Source organism: Sprattus sprattus (genome assembly GCF_963457725.1).
Source record: "Sprattus sprattus genome assembly, chromosome: 8".
Taxonomy (NCBI): Eukaryota; Metazoa; Chordata; class Actinopteri; order Clupeiformes; family Clupeidae; genus Sprattus; species Sprattus sprattus.
Window position 1 is genome coordinate 22,345,369 of NC_137927.1, and position 25,056 is coordinate 22,370,424.

Sequence of the window (25,056 nt, forward strand, 5' to 3'; positions counted from 1 at the left end):
CTTTAAGGACTTAATTTGAGGGGGTGGCATAATTGGCTTTTCACACTGGTTAGGATTGAATGGAGGTATTTTCATTCGACCTATTCAGGTGTCCATGAATCGAAAGATATTGGATTAGAGTCAAATACTTTTCAAGATTATACTATTTCTTAATACTTGTACTCCATACCACATACAGTCATACCACATTGATCAATTTTTATGTACCTTTTTTATTAAGAAAGTGTTAAATAAATAAAATGATGTAAAAATATAATGACTTTTTTGCAAATGTTGGGACATTGAAATGTTTTGTTCTTAAATGCTAAATAAATACATTTGAAATGTTGGTCACTTAAGAGTTTAGTGGAATAGAGAATTAATGCTGGCAAGCTAGCACCTTACAGAGTTTTTTTTATGCTCTTCGAAAGAATGGACAAACTTGAAATGATTTATAAAAGAGTGTTTCAGTCGAAATGGGCAAACAAAACAAAACGTTATGATGTCTGCTAATTGAATACAGTTTGCGATTCATATAAATATATTACTTTTCAAATTCTCTATGGTTCCATTCCCTTAAACAATGGTAGTCAATAAAGGAAAATAGAACTGAGGCTGCTTCTTTCTGTTGTGATCACATGATCCAAAGAAAACCCCACCCCAAAACAAGACCATTAAGATAGTACACAACACAGAGGTGAATGGGTGACAACTGAAACCTGTGCTACATCAAGTGTGTCAATTACAAAATATACTTTGACAGTAGATATGTAAAGATATGTAAAATTTCAAATATTTCAGAAGGCCATGTGTCAATTTTACAATCACCATCTAGTAAAATTAATTTTCTGTCATAATTTAAAAGTAAAGGTAAAATAGTCATATGAAACATTCACCTGATGAGATAAGGTCCTTTTTAAGATGACCCCTACTGGGAGGGATGAAAGTTTAATGGCAGATGAGAAATGCTATCTGGACCTCGTTCAGCGCACAAGCAGAAAGGTTAGCCCTGCGATGCCCACACCAGCGGCTGCAAACAACGCTGTCTTCATGGACGACTCCTGGTTGACCTCTCTGGCAGTGCGAGAGAATTTGCAGAAACCTTCCTGTAAGGGACAGAAAAGCAGTTGAAAAATCCTTTACTCACAATGTCATGTCTTTTTTCCCAAAACTGTTAGAACTGTACTTGGCAAATTTCAAGACACCTTGGGTATGTGTCAAGAAAAACACAGGAGTGTAATCATCAGGCTTTGAGTCACATGGTCCTTTGGCACCTTTGATGTTCATGGACGAGTGGTCCATGACATGAAACACCAATGTGCTCAGGGGATTTACCCAGGTAATAGTTGGCTTTGTGCTTGAAATATACTGGGTAGGTTCAGTTATGAACATCGCCCCTACATGACATCGTTCCATGTAGAGCAGACACTACACAACAGCACTTCCCCTCACTAAGTTAATGCAGTGAATATCACTGATAGCCAAAAGCTATTAACCAAGCGATTCTCTACATACATGAATGAATTCGCTCATACAGGTTTAGAAAGTTCAGCAGTTTTACTTCATCAATTAGCTCATCTTTCAAGAGATCAGAATAAGAGTGCTGTTCAAGCTCAACCAAGAGCACAATGGGAACTCCACCCCACTCTGGTTCAGTACTGAAGCAGCTGCCTCTGGAAGGCCACCTGCTACATCGGCCTGAAAGGACCAGGTGTTGCATTATTATTGTTTTCTGCCTTAAGACAAAGCTCTTGGGCCAGTATTCACGGAAGCTTCACGCATGAACCATGAAAATCAACAGTGTGTCAACATCACAAAAAAACAAACATCTCATGGCCAATTGTGCCGTGGTGAATTTTCTTGAACAGCTGCTAAGTGGGCATGAGCTCTACGGTTGCTAGCACATAAGTCATCCTGCACTCCATCAACTATAGCAAACAACCCATTGATTGTGTCTTTAGTGAAATCTGTAAAACATCCAGGTCACCAACAATGGTGTTTCTCATCTGTAACCATATTTCTCTCAAATCCAAGGATGGGCTATACCAAAAATCAGGTATGGCTATGTTGGAGTTTCAGCTGAAGAAACTAATTTGTGTTAAATTCCCTGTTAGTGCTAATTGACAAATAGGCTTTGTTGGGAATACACTGACTTTATTTGTTAACACATAATTCCTCCTTAATATATGGTGGCAAAGCTTTTACTTTTCCTTTGTTTGGGACAGCCCTATTCTGTTAGCATTCAACGTCCCAAACTGTCAAATTCAATGCTCAGAGCATCTGGGAACCACAGACATTCCTTAGATTCTTTGCTTCCATCACTCTCTAATTGACTCAAACACAGAAGCCACAAGAAGGTATCTGCAAAGCTCCTCTCTGTTCTCTGGCAGGGTATTAATTTAGGTGGAGCTGCAAGTAAGTATTAAGAATGAAAAGCATTACAAACTTTGAAGATGTTCAGAAGTCTCAAAAAGAGCAACAACTAACATATTCCACAATATAACATGTGGTAAACGATGACAGACTAACTCTTCAAAGTTTCAGATGCTTAAATCAACAGTGAATGCTTTGTCAAATGAGTGTGTAAAGTCCCTTTTCTGAATTTCAAGTGATGTGAGAGGGAAAATGGGCGACTGATGAGGATCAGAGGGCATTATTTCAAAAAACGATCAACAACTGATGTACAAAGTTTACATCTCATGTCAGTTACTGTCAACGATTTGGTCCTTACCCAGCCTTTATTCTCCATCAGCCAATCGCGCTTTTCCTCTCCCAGGTAGTCGGCTATAGTGTGTGCTAATCTCTGGCAACAGTCTCTGCCCTCTTCTCTGGTATACAGTTCAGTGGCCAGCACTCCCGTAAATGTGAATAAGGAAACCACCCTTCCCCAGTTCAATTTTCCATCCCCAACAAGCTCTTCCATCACACTCCTCAGACTGTTGCTTGGGTCGGATCCGCAGGAACTCAGGAATGTTTGGGATAGGGACTGGAATTTAGAGCGGTGCTGCTGCTCAAGCTCTTTGGCTAGATGTCTCATCGCTACAGCTGACTCGCTGGGAGGTGTCCGTTGGATTCCGCTGCAGAAACCGATGTAATCTTCTGCCAGCTCCAGAGTTTCATTCCACAACCAACAGGACATTTTCTGTAACAACATAAATACAATTTGGTGCGTTGTCCTCTGTCCAAAAATATGCTGTCAAAAGGAGCAGGTTTTATCCAAGTATTTCTAGCTACATAACGTTAAGGGTTGTGACTATGCACTAGGGGGGGATATCCGTTTCTGTTATACGAGTTTAAATATCAATTCACAGACCATCTTGGAAGGCAGAGTGTTTGCAAAAAACAAAACGTTAATACTTAATATTTAGCTATACTACTTCAAACAAGAATAGACCGGTTCATATATATTATTGTGTAGTCTTCATGTCTCTAATGGCTATGTCCCATCTCTGGCTTTCAATTAACATTGACATGTAATCTTGAATCATCTTGTATAAACTGGTGTGCGCTATCTGTCAGTCCAATATCATATATGATACCAACTATTTACTGTATATAGAGTATACAATCGTTGATAGCAACCATCCTTGGCTAGATAACGTCAGCTAACTAGCGACCGTTAGCTTTCCTAACGTTAGCAAACGTCTGGTCTCATTCACCAACCTGTCAACGGGTGTAGCTTTCTCAGCTACCCACCAATAGAAGGAAATGTTTGAATGGCATAGAAGGAAATGCTTGGTCGCACACAAAGATGATTTGCTATTCCTGAAGTGGTATGCAATGTTGTTATAAAAATATGTGCGCTCTAGTCTCAAGCAATGTAGCTAGCTAACCTCAACAAAAATTAAGGCTAACTCGCTAACAAGGATATGTTACACTGAATCTATCAATGAATTCTAGCTACAGGCCTCCGCCAAGCCAGACACAAAGAAAAGATACCTACAAAGAAAGGTTTTATAAGACGAGGACTTGAGTGTTTTTTGCATTTAAAATGTCCATTAGACTCCCCCAACGTAGTAACGAAACCTCAAATACTAAATACCAATAAAAACGAAATATATTTTTTATTACAACATAAAATCTCACCCTCCCAGCGACGTCAGACTTCTCTCCACGTACGGACGAGCGAATGGACAGCCTCTTCATAAAGCACTTCCCGTTCTTCAACGTTACCCATTTTTGTCACTTTATTCATTTTTGACTCCTCCCAGCCATGCGTCATCAAACATTAGCATATGTGACATACGTCTCTAGCTGTTATACATTAGAAAACAACGTACAACATATTTCTTGCCGCAAGATAAGGCTGATGTTGTTAAAAATGTAAAGACGAGTAAAGAGCATGCACATCTGAATAAGACGACAAAGGTGAGAGAGACAGGGCCCAGAATTAAGCAGTCAATGGCAAAGCTAAGAAAACCTTTAAGAGTGTGGCTATTTCGGATAACTTTCAACAGTAAAACGAGTCATTAGTTAAATAGATTTTATTTAAATTGGACTGTCTGTGTACAGAAATTACAAAGTTGGTAGGTAGTAGTAATTTGAAATACTGAACGTTGAAATTTCATCAATAACCCCAACATTGCAAGTGTTTTAACTTTCCCTTACACTTTTAAAACTGGCTAAGTAATAAATCACAGTTGGGTTGTGCTTATCATCTGAAAGGGGTCCTGAGAATTAGGCCTACAATTCTTGCCAAGTAACTTTACTGCTATAGCTGAAAAAATATATATAGTTTACAACTGGCAAAATGTATGACAACATATTCTAGTCTACATTTTAGCAAAGGAATATGTAAGTGGTGTATTGAATGTTAATACTGGGAATAAAAACTGTGTCAGAGCCTTAAAATACATGGCACAAGTTATAGTGTGGTTACAGTCTCTCTATGTCTGGGAAATGTCAATATGCTTATTCATGTTGTTGAAAAGGGAAAATACATAATGTATTATGTATTTATTTACTTATTCCTATTAACAGTGGCAGCAACAACACTACCTTTTGTATTACTTTATGAATACACTTATAATGGTGTAATGATAGTCAGTTGAGGTAGGGAGAGAAGCTGAAACAGATTGACTCCTGTGTGCTGCTAACTGTAACAGTGCTGTATGTAACTCCTGAATGCCAGAGCTCTAAACAGTCTCCACCCCAGACCCATTGATTTAACGTGTCACAAGGTCCAGAGATCCTCAAACACGTGCACTGTGATGGCCATGGAAGTGGCCGCACTCTCTTCCATTAAATTCATCTCCTTTATCACGCTGAGGGTGAATGACGCTTTAGGCCCACACCTGAAACACAAGAAAAAAAGAATTCTCATTGTAAAAAAAATATAAACTCATAGCATGAGGATGTGAAACAAAAGAGGGAAAATGTATTTCCGCATGATGTCAAATTGGACAAATTGTTGTCTTAAACTAGAAGGGCAGGGCTCTAGATGAAACTTTGGTGCTTTCCAGGGATGCGGCCCAGAGGGAAAGGTCCAGTGGTTGGTATGGGCACGCCCCAGATCTCTCACCCTCAGTGTGTTGTCCCATGATGCTGAGCAGAAGGCTGAACCGTCGGGAGACACACGCACTCTACTGACACGATTCTCATGTCCGAAGAGGATAGACACTCTTTCAGCTTTCAGCACATCCCAGATGTTGACGGTGTAGTCATTATAGCCGGCAAACAGCAAGCGGCCTGCAGAGAAGGAAAGGTTGGGACATCACCACAAACACCACATGACATTGTGCCACTTAGTCATATATTGTACGTATACGTGAATCACCTTCCCTTCCAAACACTTTATTGGTGTTTCCTCTGTACTACAATCACAATTACTTTAAAAGTTGATGGAACTAACTGACCATTAACCACGTAAGGCGGCTTGAATTATAATGTGAAAAACACCATGTCAATCCTGATGGAATGGTGATGTGGCATAATACTCCTTTGGTCAGATAAAAGCTGGACAGGACTTCTGTTTTTTGCATAGACTATTAGTTTTGTGCCTGATCTTTTAATGAAATTAGGTTAGTAATTAGGTATAAACAAACATGTACACAAATATGTAATTGTTGTTACATGGGATAATGGTCCAGCACAAGCCCATACAGTAAAACAAATTCTTACAAGCTTTTAATGAAGTCCTTTACATGCCTGCATGAGCTCATAGCAGCTCCATGCACATAACACACAGGAAGAGGAAGTGGTGTATAACATCATCATATCCTCACTGCCCCAAAAGTCATGTGCACATGTGGCTCTCCCTCCCCTCCCCTCCTCTCCTCACTCCCTCTCTTCCTCACCATGTCTTTTGGTGTGCTGATGACTGTGCGCTACTGTCTATCTCAGAAACAAGAGCTACTTCTATCCAGACACATGACATGTGTGTGATGTGATAGCTCATCCAACACAACATGAACTTTGACCTGAAATGATTACAGCTCTTCTGAAGTCTTTGGGTTCAGTTTAGTGTTCCAATGAAATAAAGGCTGGTGGAAAGCTTACCACTCATAGAGAAGTCCACACTGGATGCGCCAAACATGACACTATCTTTGGTAAACACAGCCACCTCACGATCAGCTCGCAAATCATAAAACCGACACTGCAAACGAAACACAGACAAAAACACTCATGTGCAGAAATCACTATTATTCAGAAATCGACACTCATGCATGATAGACGTGTTTAAATATCTATGTGTCTTGTGTTTATATTTAATCACTTCTGAATGATTGGGACAGGCCATGCAGAGACACCGACATGTTCTTTGCTCTGTGATATTAGGTTTGATGAGTCATTGACCCATTGACCCAATCAATTGAATCAATTTTCTCCCAACAGGTAATGATTGCTTTAGCAAAACAGTGCCAACATTGTGTATTATTCAAATGTGCTCTGAATATTGTACTTACTGAGGCATCATCCGAGGCTGTGGCAAATGCGTCCCCATTGGGATAGAACCTGAGAACAAGAGGTTAAAAATAATGTAGCGTAATTCAGCCCAGCAGTGCTCTGTGTAGAATATTTGACTGATGACTTATTTTAGTGTGTATTATGAGGAACTATAGGAATGTAATTGTAAGAGAACAAAGTGGTAATATTGAAGCACTTCATGCATGTGGTTGTGGCACATCTAAAATTGAAACAGATAGTGTCTTGCCACATCCTATTCAATGAAGGAGGTGTTATACACTTTGTGATGGACTCACTTAACACAATTGATATCTGATTCATGAGTCTCAAAGGACTGGACGTTCTGTCCTGAGCGCATATCCCACAGCTTGGCCTTCTTGTCACAACCCTAGATAACATCAACCAAAAAAGCAGGCCCACATAGTACAATTCAGTATATATATAATTTACCATTTAGTTGACTTTATTTATTATTTATTAAGACTGAAAGACATGATAATATATGTAAAGCATTAAGCAGTGGATTCAGTGCCGTACTATCTCCATTCTAAATGATAGAGCTTTAGGGAGGCGCTGTGGAAGAGACTTTACCCCTGACACAAAAGTGTTGCTGGTCTCAGAGGGGCCCATATCCAAGCTGAGCACATCTGCTGTGTGACTATGGAAACTCATCAGCAGTTGTGCACTCTCCACGTCCCACAGGGCACAGGTACCATCACCACTGGAGGTCAAGACCTGATACACACACACACAAACACACACACACACACACACACACACACACAGACACACACACAGAGTGTTAAACACACTGAATAGAGGAAGTTCAGGAGCAGGAGTCAATGTGATGGTGTTACTGCTCCCTAGTGGTAAGCTTGTGAGGCTACAGAAAAGAACACAGAATTATCAAACATGACATTTGGAGATCTCACCAGAGGATCTGACAGACATTTAGTTTTTACACACAAATCCACCTTCTGTTTCACATTGGTATTAACATTCTGGTCATAGTTTGAGGCTTGACGTAGTCTCTTCCACATCACTGAGCAGAGAGTAGATTATGATACCATATTTATGTTATTTACACATATTAGTGACACATCTTTAATGACGGCCGCAGCACTTTAAAATTATGTGTTTATGAGTAACATTATTCAAAGAAGAGAGGTTAACAGCGAGAGAATCGCCAGGTGTAGCTTTTGTTTATGAGCAGACCGGGCTCATTCTATCAAACTCGCGGGTGCAATTGATTGATTCACGTCAATATGAACTCAATGAATGATATCACCATGACTCACAAGTGGTGCAAAATTAATATGAAAGTATTTGTTTGGTGAATTAGCACATTCTCTCCAAACAATCGCGGGTGAGAATGGGATATTCTCTCCATAAATTCGCGGTCATTTGAGCGTCCTTATAAGTGTTTAAAGAGGGTTTGTAAAGGAGTTCATGTCTTCGGACCTCTTCTGTTATGTTTGTTCATATTCCACAAGAAAGGGCTTGTGAGACGGTCTGCAGGGTATTCATGATTAAAAAAAATTCTGGGTCTAAAAAAGACTGTAGTATGCTATGAAACCGAAAACGTGAGACTCTGTGAAAGGCTGTGGTTAGCCGTCCAATCTCTGTCTTTGCGAGCTGCGTAAGGCCGGAGTGTTTTTGTCGGATAGTCAGAAATTTTGGGCGACGCACTTAAGCACGTAAGGGGGGGTATTTTACTGCGCAAGGGGCTCTTGTGTATCTTACGTGCTTACGCGTTGCGACTAAAACAGAGCATACATCACCCTTAAGGGGAGAGAAGAGAAAGGGATTCTATATCAGTCCTTACGTTGGAGGTCTGCACTTTCAGCCACATCCCCATCTCCAGCCCCTTCAGCTGATAAAGGCTGTTTAGACTATAAATAGATGCTTAATAGTAGTCCATTACATACCCCCCTACTGCTGCCTGCCTGAGAGGAGAGGTGTAGGGGGGTGCATGTGAATTATTAAAGCACCGCTATCTCTTCCTTGGCTACAGCAGACACCAGTATAACTGGTATAACACTGTGTAACGTTGTCCATAATACAGTATTTCTATTGACTTTCTCTGCCTGGGCCATTTAAAAACCATGACAATGGAGCTTATTATGCTAGAGCAAAAACTACGGCAGACAGATTCCAGATGTATGACTGATATAATGCAAGGCACTGATATGCTAGTTTGCTTGTTCGAAGAAAAAAATGACGTGTTTAATAGCTTATATGAACAATATGGCAACATAACACTTCACCACATCTCATACAACTAGTCATGCACCCACCTGCAAGTCGGAGTTGGTGAAGGTGCAGTGAGAAACATAGTTGGTGTGCATCGCCACCGGCTTCCTCTTAGCGGCAAGGTTTTCATTCTTATCCAGGGATAGTGGGTATACCGAGCACTTGTTGTCCAAGCCACTATGAAGAGTAGAAACACATGTCATATTCAGTGTGTATTTTTTCCAAACATAATAATGCAAGGAAGTGAGGTAGCTCATGAGATTATAGTAAACATGGTCTGTTATGGATACCCACTGTTGTTTATTAAAGCCTGTCCTTTAAGTCAGGACAATCTGGGGGAGTGACTTTTGGGCTTTAGTCATTAGAGAAAGTTCCTTATCTGCAGCTTTCTGTAATCTCTCTAGAGAGTTGGCTGGCTGGTTCTGCACTGAACGAGGCTGTGGAAGTTTGGAACAGGACTCACCCTGCGGCCACGGCACAGCCTGAGGGGGAATAGGCACACGCCATAACCCAGGTGGAAGGCATAGACACCGCATGCTCCTGGGAAATATACAGAAAGGGATAGAAAGACAAAGAGTGTGTGTAAGAGAGAGAGAGAGAGAGGATGCTATTAAGGAAACAAGCTGAGCCAGTAAATGGAAGCTGCCATTAAAATGTGGTTAATTTTTACTAGCAGAAAGGCTTAGCACACCACTGAGTCCAGCTTCCATTAGGCTTTTGCAAACGAATATCCTCTTAATGTTTATGTCAACTGATAACAGCATGAATCTACTTAAAGGCGTAGAGTTCCTTCTCATTTGAGTGTTCGATATTTCACTTACCTTGTTAGTTGTGAATGCGTCCCAAACAATGAGCTTGCCATCCTGAAGGAGAGAATTTCCCATTAGGGGGGTGCAAACAGTATTGACCGTTGTGACTTGATTATTTATTATTTACGAAGACTGTTCAGTATCCAATCAAACATATATCGGGTATTGTGCTCAGTTGAGAGGTTACACCCGCTCTTTTAGGGAAGCTTAAATGACAGTCTTTGCCTACATTTTAATGAATGCACTAAAAACAAAAACGCAACCACGTCTTTACTGTACTACCAAGCAATTGAGAAAGTTGGTGTTTGTAGGATACATACAACCTCATACCTGCGAAGAGCTAACCAGCCTGCGCTTGTCTGTGCACCAATCCATGCACAACACTTTGTTCGCATGGCCCTTCAGAACTCTTCTTGCTTTTATGTTGAGCTGTCCCACAGCTTCGACCTTCTCTGCAAGCTTGTGCACTGTTGAAAGTGAAATTGCATCTCAACCGCAAGCGTGGATAGATATAGTAGGCTAGGCTATAACACGATAATAATATTTGATACACTTATTCGGAATAACAACATTGAAGAAAAGACAGATTAGAAGCGCACATTTTCCCATCCGAACAGAAAGTAACCGAATGCAACAGTGTGCACAACGACATTTGCCACAAATGGTTTACATAAATAGACATAGAAAATAGAGATGCAAGCTGTCTTGATTATTTCTAAACAACCGAAGAATGTGTAGCTTATTAAATAAAAATATATCGCCGAAAAAACGAGTAACCCATCTACTATCTGAATTTATCGATTTACGACAGCGCTTCGGCTACTTGAAAAATGGACACAATCAGAATTTATGGTGGAATTTAACAACCATGTGAACAACGGTGTTTAGCATAAGAATTGTCAGTTAAGATCCTCCACAGGCCTACTACTCTGCAAAGCATCGATAGCACGTTCTGTTTTACGATGCCCCTCTTTCATCCACTACTACACTCACATTCAGTGTCGTGGAGTTTGGCTCTCTCCACCTCGAGCTTGACCTTCAGAGCCTCCGTTTCCTTCTTCAGTTTGGCCACGGTCTCTCCCTTCTCCAGTCCCTGACAGGCCATCTTTAAAAGACGGTAAGGGGACAAAACAAATATCAGATGGTGGTCTTCCCCTGCGCATGGAGAGAAACTATCCAGCCCTCACAGCTGATCCAGCTTCCGTGACGTCACGCCTAAAATGCCTTTTATGAACACGATAGCATACCAACACAAACTTATACAAATTAATTTAAAAAAATCAGGAAACATAGTTTGAATACATCTGAATTTCATTGTACCTAGATATTGTGTAATACATTAACACACGGAGCAATATAGCCTTTTTGTTTAGTTTGATTTCAGATACACAGCAGTGATTCCCAAAATAGAGAACTTCTGAGCAACCTACTGTTCCTACTGCACAAGTGAAAACTGCCAAAGCAACCATAACACTTTAATCTGGAATTTCACCCACAACTACTATCAGTACATTTGGGCCTTGTTAAAGAGGGCTCTGGAGACTTATTGTAGTCCACTGATGACAACCCTTCAAATCAATAATGGCCACCTCTAGAAAGCAAAGTACTTCACTTATACTGCAGCACATCTGATCATTGACTTCGGTTGGAGAGACTTCATTTACTCGCATCCATGAACAGTTCTCAACATTTCACCCGTGAACACCAATTTTAAGTGGCACTGTGGTGGATTTGGCATTGGAACTGAATAGTGTGGCGGTTGTATGGTGTGATAGGCATTGGAACTGAATAGTGTAGCGGTTGTATGGTGTGATTGGCATTGGAACTGAATAGTGTGGCGGTTGTATGGTGTGATAGGCATTGTCTCCTACCAGCTCCACACAAAGCGAGCAGTAGTTGATGGCCTCATTGTTCAGGTAGATGTTCATCAGAGGCTTTGTCTTGGTGCAGTTGTCACAGGGGCCAAAAGTGATGGCCACAAAAGTCTGGTCACACATCTTGGCAAATGATTAAAGATAAGCCTATAAATGAGAGAAAAACATAGAATTTAGGTAAACCCTAAAACTCACATAATTGGTTGTCCATACTTGATGTAAATATGCATTGTACAAAACGATGCTTTTTAAAATGTGCAATGTGCAAAATAAAAACATTTAAATCAAAAACATAGCAAATCATTAAAGGCACCCAGTGCAACTTTCGAGGCTTAAAAATAAACATTCAATTTCTAGTCTTTTTTACACGTAGTAAGTTTCAATAACTCCATACCATTACATATCGACATTCAAGGAGCAAAGATGAGACGTCGTTGTGTGGTGAGAACTGATAGAAAATCGATAACAACAACAATCGCCGCCATTTTCTTTATTTTTTGTTACCTACAATAAATAAAGCAGGATTCCAGTCAATGGAAAAATGGCCTCTCCTCACCGGCGATTGTTGTTGTTTACGATTTTCTATCAGTTCTCACCACACAACGACGTCTCATCTTTGCTCCTTGAATGTCGATATGTAATGGTATGGAGTTATTGAAACTTACTACGTGTAAAAAAGACTAGAAATTGAATGTTTATTTTTCATTGAATGTTTACATAAAGTTGCACTGGGTGCCTTTAACAGTAAAACCTAGATAGCTTTGGAAATGTGCAGTTCTTTAGTCCTTTCAGTCATACAACCAGGGCCCTACCATGACCCACGTACAGCATTGGTCTCCTCACATTTGACAGGATCAGTCAGTTGAGAATAAGACGGAGCACTGCCATGACTAAACATACCCATCTCTGCTAGAATGGTCTAATGTCTAACTATCACGTTCAACACATTTTATTTCCGCAGGAGCCATTTTGTGTTACTGTGTGGCTTGCATTGGCACCTGCTGTCCTGAAGGTGCACTACCAGCTGTGTGAAGGATAAGCAGTGAGTAATCTTCCTCACACTGATCCAGTAAGAAGCACACAAACCCACAGTCATATCTATTTCTGGGGAATGTGTATTAACATGGCCACCTGACAATTGAAGGTCTGTAAACATACTAGATGATTAAAGACACTTAACCTGTTTCATGTGAGCAACCTCAGGACTAGTCAAACTTCAGTTGAACCGTCAGTCAATGTTTTAGCACTCATAACACAGGAATGTATGTATCGCAATTAATACAATATGCTCTCCATTCTATGTTGATTGGCTTGCAATTAATGAATCATTGCAGTACAGTTTGCTTGCAAACACAAATATTAAATTATTAGATTTTAAAAATATGTATGTTATGGGATGAAACTGGCTCAGCATACCATCCACTGTTTAAAGTAATCTTGAACCTTGCAAAGCCGATGCAGACAGAGTAGTAGTAGTAGTAGTAGTAGAAGAGTAAACCTTTCGGGACTTCTCTACATCATGAAACTCATAGACTATCAGTCTAGTAAACTCTCAGGCCCTTGCTCGCTTTTTTACAATTTTTCAAAATTATGCAGCGGATGGGTTAGGCTCAGAGCTGGGGGTGAACTTATACTTTTAAAATGAATACTACACTCTACAAGGTAATGGATTATTATGAATATTTAACTACTATACTATTATTATACAACACAATTCACACAAAATTAGACCAGTGTCTAAAAATGATTTAATAAGTGACAATAAGTCACAGTGTTTCAAATGGTCCACCAAATGTTTTCATCTAGTCATCCAAGGCAAAGTTATTGTGCCATCCGGTGTATTTTTTCATGCCATAGCGCCATCAATTACAATACAAACATACAACTCAATACATAACTGAACAAAATACAATAAAAGGCAGCGCTTACCTATGAAAGAAGTTTTCACAAGGTGTTCAGCGACGGAAGTACTGTGCTCACTCTCCTCAGGCACAAGAGGATTTAACCTGAAGGGCTGCACTAAGCTTCTTAACAGCATTAACGTTTTTACACCGCCCTAGGTATTAGTTTAAGGTGGACGGCCCACTCACAGACAAGAGTCAAGTGTAAGGGCTAACCATTGGTCCCAACAGGTAAGTGCCTTCAAGAGCCTTCAGGATGTAGAAGTTTACTATTTACTCATTTGTATGGATGGAAAGGGACTTAATCACCGAGGAGCAGGAAGGTGCTTTTCATTTCATAGCAGCCTATAATCCTGTTTGTTGGATACGTGTAAAAATGGAGGAACCTCCGGATCCACAAGAGGGAGCTCTCTGAATCCTGAATCAGAAGACAAAGGCCTCCAGACCCTAGGTTCAAGAGTGATGAAGGTGTAGTGTATAAATATAGCACTGTTTAAAGTTTATAGTGTTCTCCCAAGTGTAATGCCTCCCCCCAAATAATGAGATGATGACAAATCAATTAATTTGATTTATTTTTGTACTAGAATGCCTGAGAATCTGAGGGGGATTTGGGCAACTCATACTTGAAGTTCTGAAATTAACTCAAATAAGAAAACAGACCTTGAGGGCAAAGACATTTTAAGCAGTGTATATATCAATTCACCAGCAACCACACATCAACCACACAACAGCTTGAACGGATGGTGCTGAATTAATTTATTCATAATCTTTTACAAGTATGACATTTGAACCTTACTCCATGTTGTTTTTCCAATGGTAAGGACATATAATAATTATAGCTAACAGGGACTACAAACAGTTGAGATCTTTTCAAATTTACATACTGGACCTTTGGATGATTCCGTTTCAAACATGAACAGCATTTTCATCTGACCTAAGTGAGGGAACAGTATTCAAACAAAGTAACTTTCCAGTATTTTTGCAGTGTTACAAAAACAGATGAGGGAACAGCATCATCAAACAGTGACAAGCAGAAATGGAGACCGTACAGCAAGCCGCTGTCCACAGAGCGTGGAAGAGATGAAATGGCTTTATTCTAATCCTTCAAGTAAAATGATACAACCGATATGCTTAACACCACAGAAAACCTCCTGACTAAGATACCCAAACATGATTATTTCATCTCACGGTAAGTTAAAGAACAACAAGTTCTTCATAGTGCAACACATTTGTAATGTTGAATAAGAAGCAAAGGATATCCCAGGATAAAAACAAAAGAAAACAGCATGTTTCAACATGACTCGTATTTGAAGTTATCATATCTACTGCTATACATACTGTATTCTTTGTCACACTCTTCCTGACTGTATCTGTGATGAATAACAGCTATAGGACATCCTGAAAATAGCTTAGCTTCTCATACTATGGCTCGCGGGCCATGCGGTGACCAAGACACATTACACAACCAGAATACATTACACCTCCCAGCACCAGCACTATGGTACACCTGTGATTTATGAAACCTGTACCCAGATGAACATGAATGCTCTCTTCAAAATGTATGGCAAATAACATGCGTGGGCCGTCATCCTGGTTTATGTTTATGAATATGATTCAGTGATACTGAAAAAGTGCAAGAACACAATAAGTTACAATACAACCTGTTCTACATGTATATATTAAGTCCAGAATAGGGGCAAAACAAAACAAAAATATACTGGATGGAAAAACCAAATCATGCTTATATTGGGCACAATATATTTATTTTTCAAGTAAGGCTTAATCCAATTCTGTGGCATATAAACATAACCAAATCAAATGCTACAGATGTAGAATAAACTTTTCCAGTTATGCATCATCTAATCCATTTCACTTCATATATTATTTTATACACTTTTAAATGTAAAATGTATTAGTTTTCAACACAACACAAATGTTGATCATGACAATTTAGAAGGCAGACGTACATAAAACATAAAAGTTATGGTCCCAGTAAAATGGAAATGAATTTGGAATCACCCTGGATTCAGAACACAAAACAGTTCCAAGAAACAACCTGAGACATGGCAACTTCACTAGCTGTTGTGTGTCTGTTCTCAACTGCTCATTCGTATGGGTGAAGTCTACATGAAGCTCCATGGGCATGTTTAAACAGTGAGATGATTGGTTGAGATCAAGGTCATGTTGGGCGTGGGGAAGAGAGAAGTTCTACCATAGCAGTGATGCATGTTGGATTCTATCCTGCTAGAAGTACGAGTACTAGGAGTAAGGCATGTGGACACGTGGGGTTTCCATGGAACAGCTAGCGCGCTATCTTGTGTCCAGGCCACAGGTGCGGTTGTTGTGTTACTACCCATTGACACCCAGAGCTTGCATGCAGGTCAACTTGAGAAGGGACAGCGCTATACATGCAGATGGCCGCTACCCACTGATAGCTGGATTTTTGGTTGGTAAGAAGAAGAAAAGCACAAGCAACCACAGACCTTTCTGTGAAGATGTATTTTTACAATTGTCAAAGTTGTGAAGTAGCATCTAGAGCTTTGGGTGTGGACGGGTGAGGTTAGGGTATATTGGCTTATGATACTTAAGAGTCTTGGGATAAAGCTGTCAACACACTGATACAAACTGCATGACATACATCATCTGCAAGATGATGAGCAAAATAAACCAAAAGAAAAAGCCAAAAAAAAAAAAAGAAAACAGTCTGCTAACGGAACATTCTCTTAACCAATGTCAGTCTTGGGGTTGGAAAGCTTTAATACTGAAATTCATAAAGCTACCTGCTGCTTACAAACATAATCTATGCTATCTGCAGAGAGACTGTAGTCAGTAGAATACATGGAATATCCAGTGTGCTTTTGTGCATACACAAAAGTTCAGCGGAGGTCCCCAGAGCAACCAGAGATCAAGACCATAGACTGTATGTGTGGCATCAATCAGATGATCAACCCCAATACCCTGTCTAGCATGCCACTCCTTTTAAAAGGGCATGAACTTGGGCAGGAGTGTTTATGCCCTCCATATGCACACAATCATACACAATCATAGCCTTCACAAACACTACACCCAAAGCAGGGATTTTACCATGGCCTGTGCCTTGTCCATAGAACTACAAGAGCTCAAGAGTGCTACTTCAGTGTCACCTGTGACAACCAAGCTCTGGAGCTGTAAACAATATTGATATTGAGAAGAGGAAGCATTGCAGCCTTTGAGCAGGGGACCTCCTTCAGTATGCCAGTTGCACATGTCACATCTAGCTAAATATGCTACTTTCCAATCACAATACACTTACTAACAAAAAAACGACTACAGTAAATTACTGACTGCAAGGAGAGGATTTGAAAGCACATCCTTTGTTTGATATGAACATTACGCCTAATTCAGTTCTGCAAATGACATGGCTTCTCTCCAGTCATTGAAAAGTGACATTGTGGTCCTGGATATTTCTATTTATATCAGTGCTCTGAGAATAATATCCAGAGGGAAAGATTAGAAGCAATAAATAAAACAAAGCATGATATATATTTCTATGCAATTAATTATGATACAGACCATGGGCACTAGAGCATGATGCTAACATTGAGTGAGCAAGAGAGAGAAAGAGAGAGATCGAAGACCTGCACTGCTGGATCGATACATTCCAGAAACAAGATAAAAATCCAGAGCGCAACAACCACACCTCCACTGAGGACTCACACGCACACACACACACACACACACACACACACACACACACACATCTGAATCTGCTTCTGGTAAAAGAAAAAAAAGATTAAAAAAAAAAAAGACAGAAGCTAAATAAATGAGAATTTATTTGGCTGGATGGGGAGGACAGTAGCTGTGCTGGGGTGTGTGTGTGAGGTGTGGCTGAGGCGTGGGGGTGTGGGGGCCATGGGGGAGCTCTTACACGCGGGTCAGGAAGTTCAGGTTCAGGCTGGTAGGGATCTGGATGGTCTCCAGGGCCAGGGAGGACGGGTTGAAGGGGAATGTGACCGGGTAGATCATCTTGGTGTCCATCAGGAGCTGCGGCGACTCCATGCGGTCTCGTAAACGGGTCTGTGGAAGAAGGAGAGCATGTGAGGAAAAAAAAGAGTGAATTGGTGCAACCTGTTTGCCATTCAGTGGTCAAGGCTTTGACAAGGGGCTTACCTGAATGGTTCGTATGAAGGTCACAGACACTCTCTCCTCAAACTCATTGAGAGGAGTGTACAGGTTGAGTACCTTCACAATCTGTGGAAGGGAAGAGGAAAATAAACTTACTCATCAGAACCTCATTAACCCAGCCTGGTTACCCAAACCTACAACATCAAGACAGTTGGATAACGACTTCAAAATTGTGTGACCTGTGTTTCTGTGTTAGAATGTGTGTGAAATGTCAGCGCACCTGTGCAGTGCTGAGAGCCCTAAGTGTGTGTGAGATGTCAGTGCACCTGTGCAGTGCTGAGAGCATTGAGTGTGTGTGAGATGTCAGCGCACCTGTGCAGTGGTGAGAGCATTGAGTGTGTGTGAGATGTCAGTGCACCTGTGCAGTCGTGAGAGCATTGAGTGTGTGTGAGATGTCAGTGCACCTGTGCAGTGCTGAGAGCGTTGAGTGTGTGTGAGATGTCAGTGCACCTGTGCAGTCGTGAGAGCATTGAGTGTGTGTGAGATGTCAGCGCACCTGTGCAGTCGTGAGAGCATTGAGTGTGTGTGAGATGTCAGCGCACCTGTGCAGTGCTGAGAGCATTGAGTGTGTGTGTGAGATGTCAGCGCACCTGTGCAGTGCTGAGAGCATTGAGTGTGTGTGAGATGTCAGCGCACCTGTGCAGTGCTGAGAGCCTTGAGTGTGTGTGTGAGATGTCAGCGCACCTGTGCAGTGCTGAGAGCCTTGAGTGTGTGTGTGAGATGTCAGCGCACCTGTGCAGTGCTGAGAGCCTTGCACATGGAGCAGATGGCCTCGGCGTCCTCGTCCGTCTTCTTCTTGACCTGCAGGAGCTGAGCTGCCTGGATCAGAGGCTCCAGGGTCTCCTTGGCCCCACAGTTCATCAGGTTCTTCTCCCGGAGCCACTCCTCCAGCTGACTCACATTATACCTAAAGCACGTCACAACACAGCAGAACTCTTCAATGATGAAATAATACAGCAGCTGCTGTTTAGCCCACTAAGCTATACCACCATACTAACTGTCGCTGAAAAAATGTAGTTCTACCACCAAAACCCACCTTTATGCTTAATTTCTTGCTTTTTAAAAATATAGAGGTATATACCACCCACCCCTAGGATGCAATGAGAACCCAGAATGAAATCAAACAAAAGCAATGAACAGATCTAATAGTCATCAGACAAAGGCATCGATGTAGGACCACTCTATTTATCTTCTAAATGTATAATGAATTTAAAAGATTTTAAATCAATCTCTCTGTCTATCTACAATCATAGGCAGGATTTTAAATTCAAATTGGTTTATTGTTGCAGCCTGGACGCAGTGTTTCCCGAACGCATCGTGGAGCAACCACTGTGGTAACTATAGAGAGAGAGTGTTAAATACTATAGTCTCTCTATCATTTAACTACAGTAGTTACTCAACTACACTTTCGGGAAACGCACTCGGTGTGCAGTGTTGGTGCTGTTTGGTGCTGTGCTGGTGCTGTGTTGGTGCTAATTGGTGCTGTGTTGGTGCTGTGTTGGTGCTGTTTGGTGCTGTGTTGGTGTGGTGTTGGGGTAGCGCACCTGATCTGCATGCCCTTGCTCCAGGAGCACATGTCCTTGCGCAGCAGCAGGTTGTTGAGGGTGACGGCGCCGATGATGTAGAACTGCTGCTTGACCACCTGCTTGATGAGCTCGGGGTCTGTGCCGTGCTGGCACATGATGGAGTGAAACGCGTTGAGCTGCCGCAGGATGGATTCCAGCGTGTAGGTGCCCTCGTCCGCGATGCTGGAGGTGCGCTTGCGCAGACCAGTGGGCTTCACCCCCGATACACCCTGGATGGTCTCATGCTCCAACATACCAGAGACTGACGTGGGTACACAGAGAGACACACGCACGCACGCGCACACACACGCACATGCACACAAAAAGGATTTGTGAACCCAATGACAGATTCAGTCTACATATCCACTTGCTACCATCTTCAGTAGATATACTGTAGGGCTTGAACGCAAGCATAACAACAAATCACAAACAAAATAATGACATTACATTAAAGTTATTGCTCTCTTGTCCATGTGGCTCTTATCACTGACAGTAAAGTGACCAAACAAAGTCACTGCATTTCGACAAACCAATGAGGCTGCAGTAGCCTGGTGACACCAGCCTACGTATTTCCGCCTGAATTGATTTCAAGCTCATACTCAGTCTGGCCTAACCCCACCTAACATCGTTTCCAGGCTTCACCCTACAACCGCACCAATCAGCGAACAGTTCAGAGCTGTGACGCAAAACTCGCCTTGCCGAGGTGCATGTAGTCCTGCGGAGTTTGTAGTTTACCAGCATTGTCTCAACTCTCGAGAACATCAGAAAATTAAAAGGAGAACAAGAGGATTGTCTTGTAAGTTTTATGATTGGAAAGGATGTCGTAGCTCTTCTCCCAACTGGCTTTGGGAAGAGTTTAATCTAACAGATGGCCCCGTTAGTAATGGAGAGACAGACCGAATGCTTACCAAACGTTGCTGATTGGTTAAGGGAACTCCAATGATTTTAAACCTCAAGCTAAGCACCCGCCCATCTCGGAAACGAAAATGCATGGGGTTGTGCCAGACTGACTGACGAAAAGAAATGGAGTCACAGGCTGGTAATGGCCAGGCTAAGGCTGCAGGGCAGGGTAGGGGGTAGTGACCGTGGGGAGTGGCACTAACCGATCATGGGCTGCAGAATGTTCTCCATGCACTTGATGAGCTGCTGGTAGATCTGGATGGCCAGGTCACTCAGCACCTGCCGGTACTCCGCCAGATCAAAGTTGGACAGGCAGTGGTCATTCTGCTTAGTTGAGTTATGCTTCATGAATTGCTGATGTGAGAGATTTCAAAAGAGGAGAGGGTTTAGGGGTTTGGAGGTTATTAGCTATCTGTGTGTGTGTTTTTTCTTTTACCAGAAGCAGATTCACAGTGTGTGTGTGTGAGTGTGTGTGTGTGTGTGTGTGTGTGTGTGTGTGTGTGTGTGTGTGTGTGTGTGTGTGTGTGTGTGTGTGTGTGTGTGTGTGTGTGTGTGTGTGTGTGTGTGTGTGTGCGTGTGAGCGTGAGTGAGTGAGTGTGAGTGTGAGTGTGAGTGTGAGTGTGAGTGTGAGTGTGAGTGTGAGTGTGAGTGTGAGTGTGGTTCCAGACTTACATCATCACCACTGTACTGCTTCAAGCAGTGTAGGAAGCGGCATGTGTTAGAGAGCCAAAATGAAACCGTCTCAAAGTCATCTCCTCGTTTCTGTAACAGAAGGTTTAAAGCATAGTCAGAGCCAACACCACACTTCTCAAGCATTTATTAGATAGAAAAAAAACGTGTCTTATGAAAAAAGTGTCTTCTGCAGCCCATCTTGCCATTGGCAAGCACCTTCAGAATCTTCTTGATGCTGTTGATAGTGCAGGTGAGCAGGGAGCGGACCCTCTGGTCATCGTTCACATAGTCAGCATGTCGCAGACACATGAAGAGGATGTAGGCCGGCAGGCCTGGGATCAGGTTCACAGCCACACCTCGTGGCTTCAGCTCTGTATGAGCGCACACAAACACACACACAAACACACACAGGAGCATTACATTCTCTGTTCATTACAATCTTAGTTCAAAGATTTAACAAAACAATCACCTCCATGCAGAAATATACACGTATGAATGGTGAAGAGTTTAAATGCATGTTTGGTATGCTTTGTTGCTTCATATATTTATTAAACCTAAAAGGTTGGCTAGCAGTGGCAGCAACTGTAAAATATTCACTTGTGGAGAACTAAAGAGGAGTTTGGCTGAATTGAGAGTGGAAAGGTTCCTCTGCTATCCTCACGTTTTGCATATGTTTTAGAGGGAGGCCTTTAGGCCCATCCTTGAGACTCACCCAGGATGAGGTTCTTGACCAGCTTCAGCTCATCCTCCTTCTTGTACTCCAGCATGCCCTGGAAGTCCTTCTCCCTGCGGGGGATGTTGACCGGCCGGATGGGCTCGTCGACCGTCTGCCCCGGGGACACGCTCTCCACCTGGCCCCCTGAGAGGGACAGAGAACCACAGAGGCTCAGGCGCTTTCTTACTCAGCACAAACACACCTCATCCGCCATGATTCATCAAGTCTAGTCAACTTTATTTGTATAGCACATAAAAATAAAACAAACAAACAGGGAAAGTCCTTTCCAGTCGAAGTGAATAGATTGATAATAACTATAGACATGAATTAAAGGAAATAAACAACTAAAACAGACTATTCCATATCTCAGGACCAGCCACAGTAAAAGCTTCACCCTTAGATTTAAATGTAGACCACAGTAAAACTAGTAGAAGTTTATTGGAGGATCGTGGGGCCCTTGTAGGAGCATAAGAGGTCAGTATGATTTGATATAAAGCAGGAGCTAGACCATTCACAGCCTTAAAAACAAACAATTAGATCTTAAAACCAATCCTAAACTTCACAGAGGTGTGATTTTATAAAACTTCTTGGTCATTGTTTAAAGTCTAGCTGATGCATTCTGGATTACTTGCAGTTTATGAAGTGACACCTGGCTAATGTCTGAAAATTATGCATTACAATAGTCCATGAAGAAAATAATTAGAAATATAAATAATAGAAACAGAAGAATAGAAGCATTGTTCTCAGTTGGTAAAATGAAGCACTAACCACATCATTTATTTGTCTGTCACATTGTAATTCTGAGTCAAAGAACACCCTAAAGTTCTTTATGACAGGCTTTTGGTCTGGTGCGAGTGGTCCAAGCAAAGTACTAATATCTACTAATAATTGGTAGGGAAACCAAAGATAATAACTTCTGCCCTGTTTTCATTAAACTCGTCTAAGCAGCCAATAAGGTTGTAAGCTCTGGTCACGTACAGTCTTTACAGGGAAATAAATCTGGGTATCATCAAATCAATGACAGAAAAACCCATGCCTCCTGAATATCTGCCCAAGGGGCAATAAATAGAGTACAAAACAGAAGAGGACCAAAAATCAAACCCTGGAGAACTCAACTTTCAGGAGAACACCATTAGTACTGACCACAAGGGTCCTATCTGATAAATGTGAGGCAAACCACTCAACGCAATGCTCCAGCCTCTCAAGTAACACTCTGTGGTCCACTGTATCAAAGGCAGCATTCATTTTGATTTGAAGATGCTTCTCAAGAATGTATCGATTGGGTTAGCATCGAAAAGTGTAAGTATAAAGATCTATAATTAGACGGGGAATCCAGATCCAGGTTAGGCTTTTTCACACTTTCTACACACAACATGAAACACTTCTTTTAAGGATTAATGTGCACTGTATACTGATGAGCCTTTACTACTGCCTCATGATTGGCTATTTATCAGGTTTATCATTTTGGTCCAGCCTATGAGATAACTGGTGTTCAGTTAACGGAGTAGCGATAAGTATTCATCTTTTTAATGTGAACGCATAGTGAAAAGCTGGGCTGAGACGCTTTTATACCACAAAACTGGTCCTGTTAAAACAATTCCTCCAGCATTACCTTCCAGTTCACCAATCTTCTTGGCAAAGACCTTGAGCTGCTTTTTCAGCTTGCGGACAGTCTTATCCTGTTTCTCCAGCTGTTCCATGAGATCCTGCAGGGAGAGGGTGATGAGGAGAGAGAGAAAAAGGACGAGAAAAGAGAACAACCCATTAGCAAGGCAACTGTGGAGAAACTGATTCACACTTGGGGGATTGCATTGGAATAGGGACAAACAGAAGAGGTTTTTAGTTGAACACATCAGCCTTGTGGACAGACGCATGTTAGCCGCAATCTTCGCTCTGAGGAATCTGGGAATCTGGGAATAATATGGATGTTGATGGAAACAAAGTCTACAAGACCCAAAGTAGAATGACTAAAATCACTGTGCAATAGATTCTGTTTGCCTAACTGTAAAAAAACTAATCACATATGCATTAACAACAACTGCACAGGGATTACAGAGTTGATGGTTTTAGAAAAGCATATAGGATCAAATCGGCTTATTTACAGCGCGGTTGATGGATCCATGTATGGTTTTTAAACCCCCTCTCCTGGAGGCTGCTAATGAAACAAGGTTCACTAAGAGCATCTACTGTTTTGCTATAAGAGAGTGCAGTTGGCTAGTACTGTGGCAACCTCTGTGTACAACTGTGCTTCCATCACCCCGTGCTGTGGTATTAGAGGGAAAGAGAGTGCACTCAATTTGACCATTTGTGGGTTAGGGCACACACTGCTGTGAAGGGTTAGAGCTGAGTTCAGATTCAGGATCGCTCTGTGCAACACACACGACGCTGTAGTATTAGTATTCACACACACACACGCCTGCATAGGCATGTGTACACACACACACACACACACAGACACACACAGGACTTCTTCGTCCTCCCTACATACAATCATCCGCCGTATAACGTTGATTCGATACTCCCGAAATTTGGCTGGGTCATCTGTATTTTGCATTTCCTGTGAGGTAAGAGCCACAGCTGTGAGGAACTCCAAAGGGAGTCTCAGTGCCTGTACTAGATGAGGCAAACATTACAGAATACTTCTACAAAGTTACCTGAATGATTAAATCTCTTGAACACAAATGAAAACAACAACAAAAAATACTAATTTTAGAATGAATTAGTATTAGTATTTACAATACTTTTTATAATACTATCAGAACTTTTCATCATTCACAGAGATACTCATAACTTCTTCCACACACAGTACATATTCAATGACCTTTGATAATCAAATAAAAAACACGTAACTAAAGATTAATGGCGGATTTAATAATTGATGTAAGTGTATGCTCCAACTGCTTGATAACGAAGAACACAGGAAGCCTCCCCATGGCCGGTGGGCTGTGGCTGTACCCACCAGGTTCTCGTTGGTGAGACGGGTGATCTCGTGCTGCAGGCTGGCCTCGATGCGGGCCTCGGGGGGCAGCTGCAGGTTCTGGGCCAGCAGTTGCTGCTGCCGGTTGTTCTCCTCCTTCATGCCCTGCAGCTCCCCACGCAGAGCCTCCACCTCGTTATCGTGGCTATGCCGCTGCGTCTGCAGCTGAGACTCCAGCAGCCTGAGAGAGAGAGAGAGAAAGAGAGAGCGAGAGAGAGAGCGAGAGAGACAGAGGAAGAAAAGAGAGAGGGTATAGATTCTGTCAGTAATGAGGGCAGTGAAGAGTGACCTTTAGAGATATCGGCGGCAGTCATCACTGGGTTTCTACGCCAGTCAAAGCC

At 41.8% G+C, this 25,056-nt stretch overlaps 3 protein-coding genes across 3 annotated transcripts in view; all 3 read right to left on the reverse strand.

The window, feature by feature from the left end:
• Positions 1-278: 278 nt before the first annotated feature.
• bcl2l10 (BCL2 like 10) lies at positions 279-4,125 on the reverse strand (the record flags this gene model as incomplete). The annotated part of the gene is made up of 3 exons (XM_080844177.1): positions 279-1,085; positions 2,711-3,121; positions 4,066-4,125. 3 exons carry the CDS (start codon positions 4,123-4,125, stop codon positions 963-965), a joined length of 594 nt encoding a protein of 197 aa, XP_080700303.1. The 3' UTR covers positions 279-962.
• Positions 4,126-5,198: 1,073 nt separating this feature from the next.
• Positions 5,199-17,741, reverse strand: gnb5b (guanine nucleotide binding protein (G protein), beta 5b). Its single transcript, XM_080843125.1, has 13 exons — positions 17,630-17,741; positions 11,819-11,968; positions 10,941-11,052; positions 10,278-10,414; positions 9,960-10,001; positions 9,602-9,678; positions 9,183-9,315; positions 7,477-7,620; positions 7,182-7,273; positions 6,885-6,933; positions 6,478-6,574; positions 5,501-5,667; positions 5,199-5,273 (listed from the first exon to the last, which is right to left on the reverse strand). The coding sequence occupies exons 2-13, from the start codon at positions 11,942-11,944 to the stop codon at positions 5,262-5,264; spliced, it is 1,188 nt and encodes a 395-aa protein (XP_080699251.1). The 5' UTR covers positions 11,945-11,968; positions 17,630-17,741; the 3' UTR covers positions 5,199-5,261.
• The window catches only part of myo5aa (myosin VAa), a 51,500-nt gene continuing 40,917 nt past the window's right edge, over positions 14,474-25,056 (reverse strand). The window contains exons 32-42 of the mRNA XM_080843126.1: positions 24,698-24,896; positions 24,227-24,295; positions 23,351-23,444; positions 21,736-21,882; positions 21,240-21,394; positions 21,024-21,113; positions 20,555-20,705; positions 19,431-19,713; positions 18,619-18,793; positions 17,872-17,952; positions 14,474-17,778 (exon numbers count right to left, since the gene is read on the reverse strand). Coding sequence (XP_080699252.1) covers positions 17,626-17,778; positions 17,872-17,952; positions 18,619-18,793; positions 19,431-19,713; positions 20,555-20,705; positions 21,024-21,113; positions 21,240-21,394; positions 21,736-21,882; positions 23,351-23,444; positions 24,227-24,295; positions 24,698-24,896 — 1,597 coding nt within the window. The 3' untranslated portion in view covers positions 14,474-17,625. The remainder of the gene's footprint in view (positions 17,779-17,871; positions 17,953-18,618; positions 18,794-19,430; positions 19,714-20,554; positions 20,706-21,023; positions 21,114-21,239; positions 21,395-21,735; positions 21,883-23,350; positions 23,445-24,226; positions 24,296-24,697; positions 24,897-25,056) is intronic.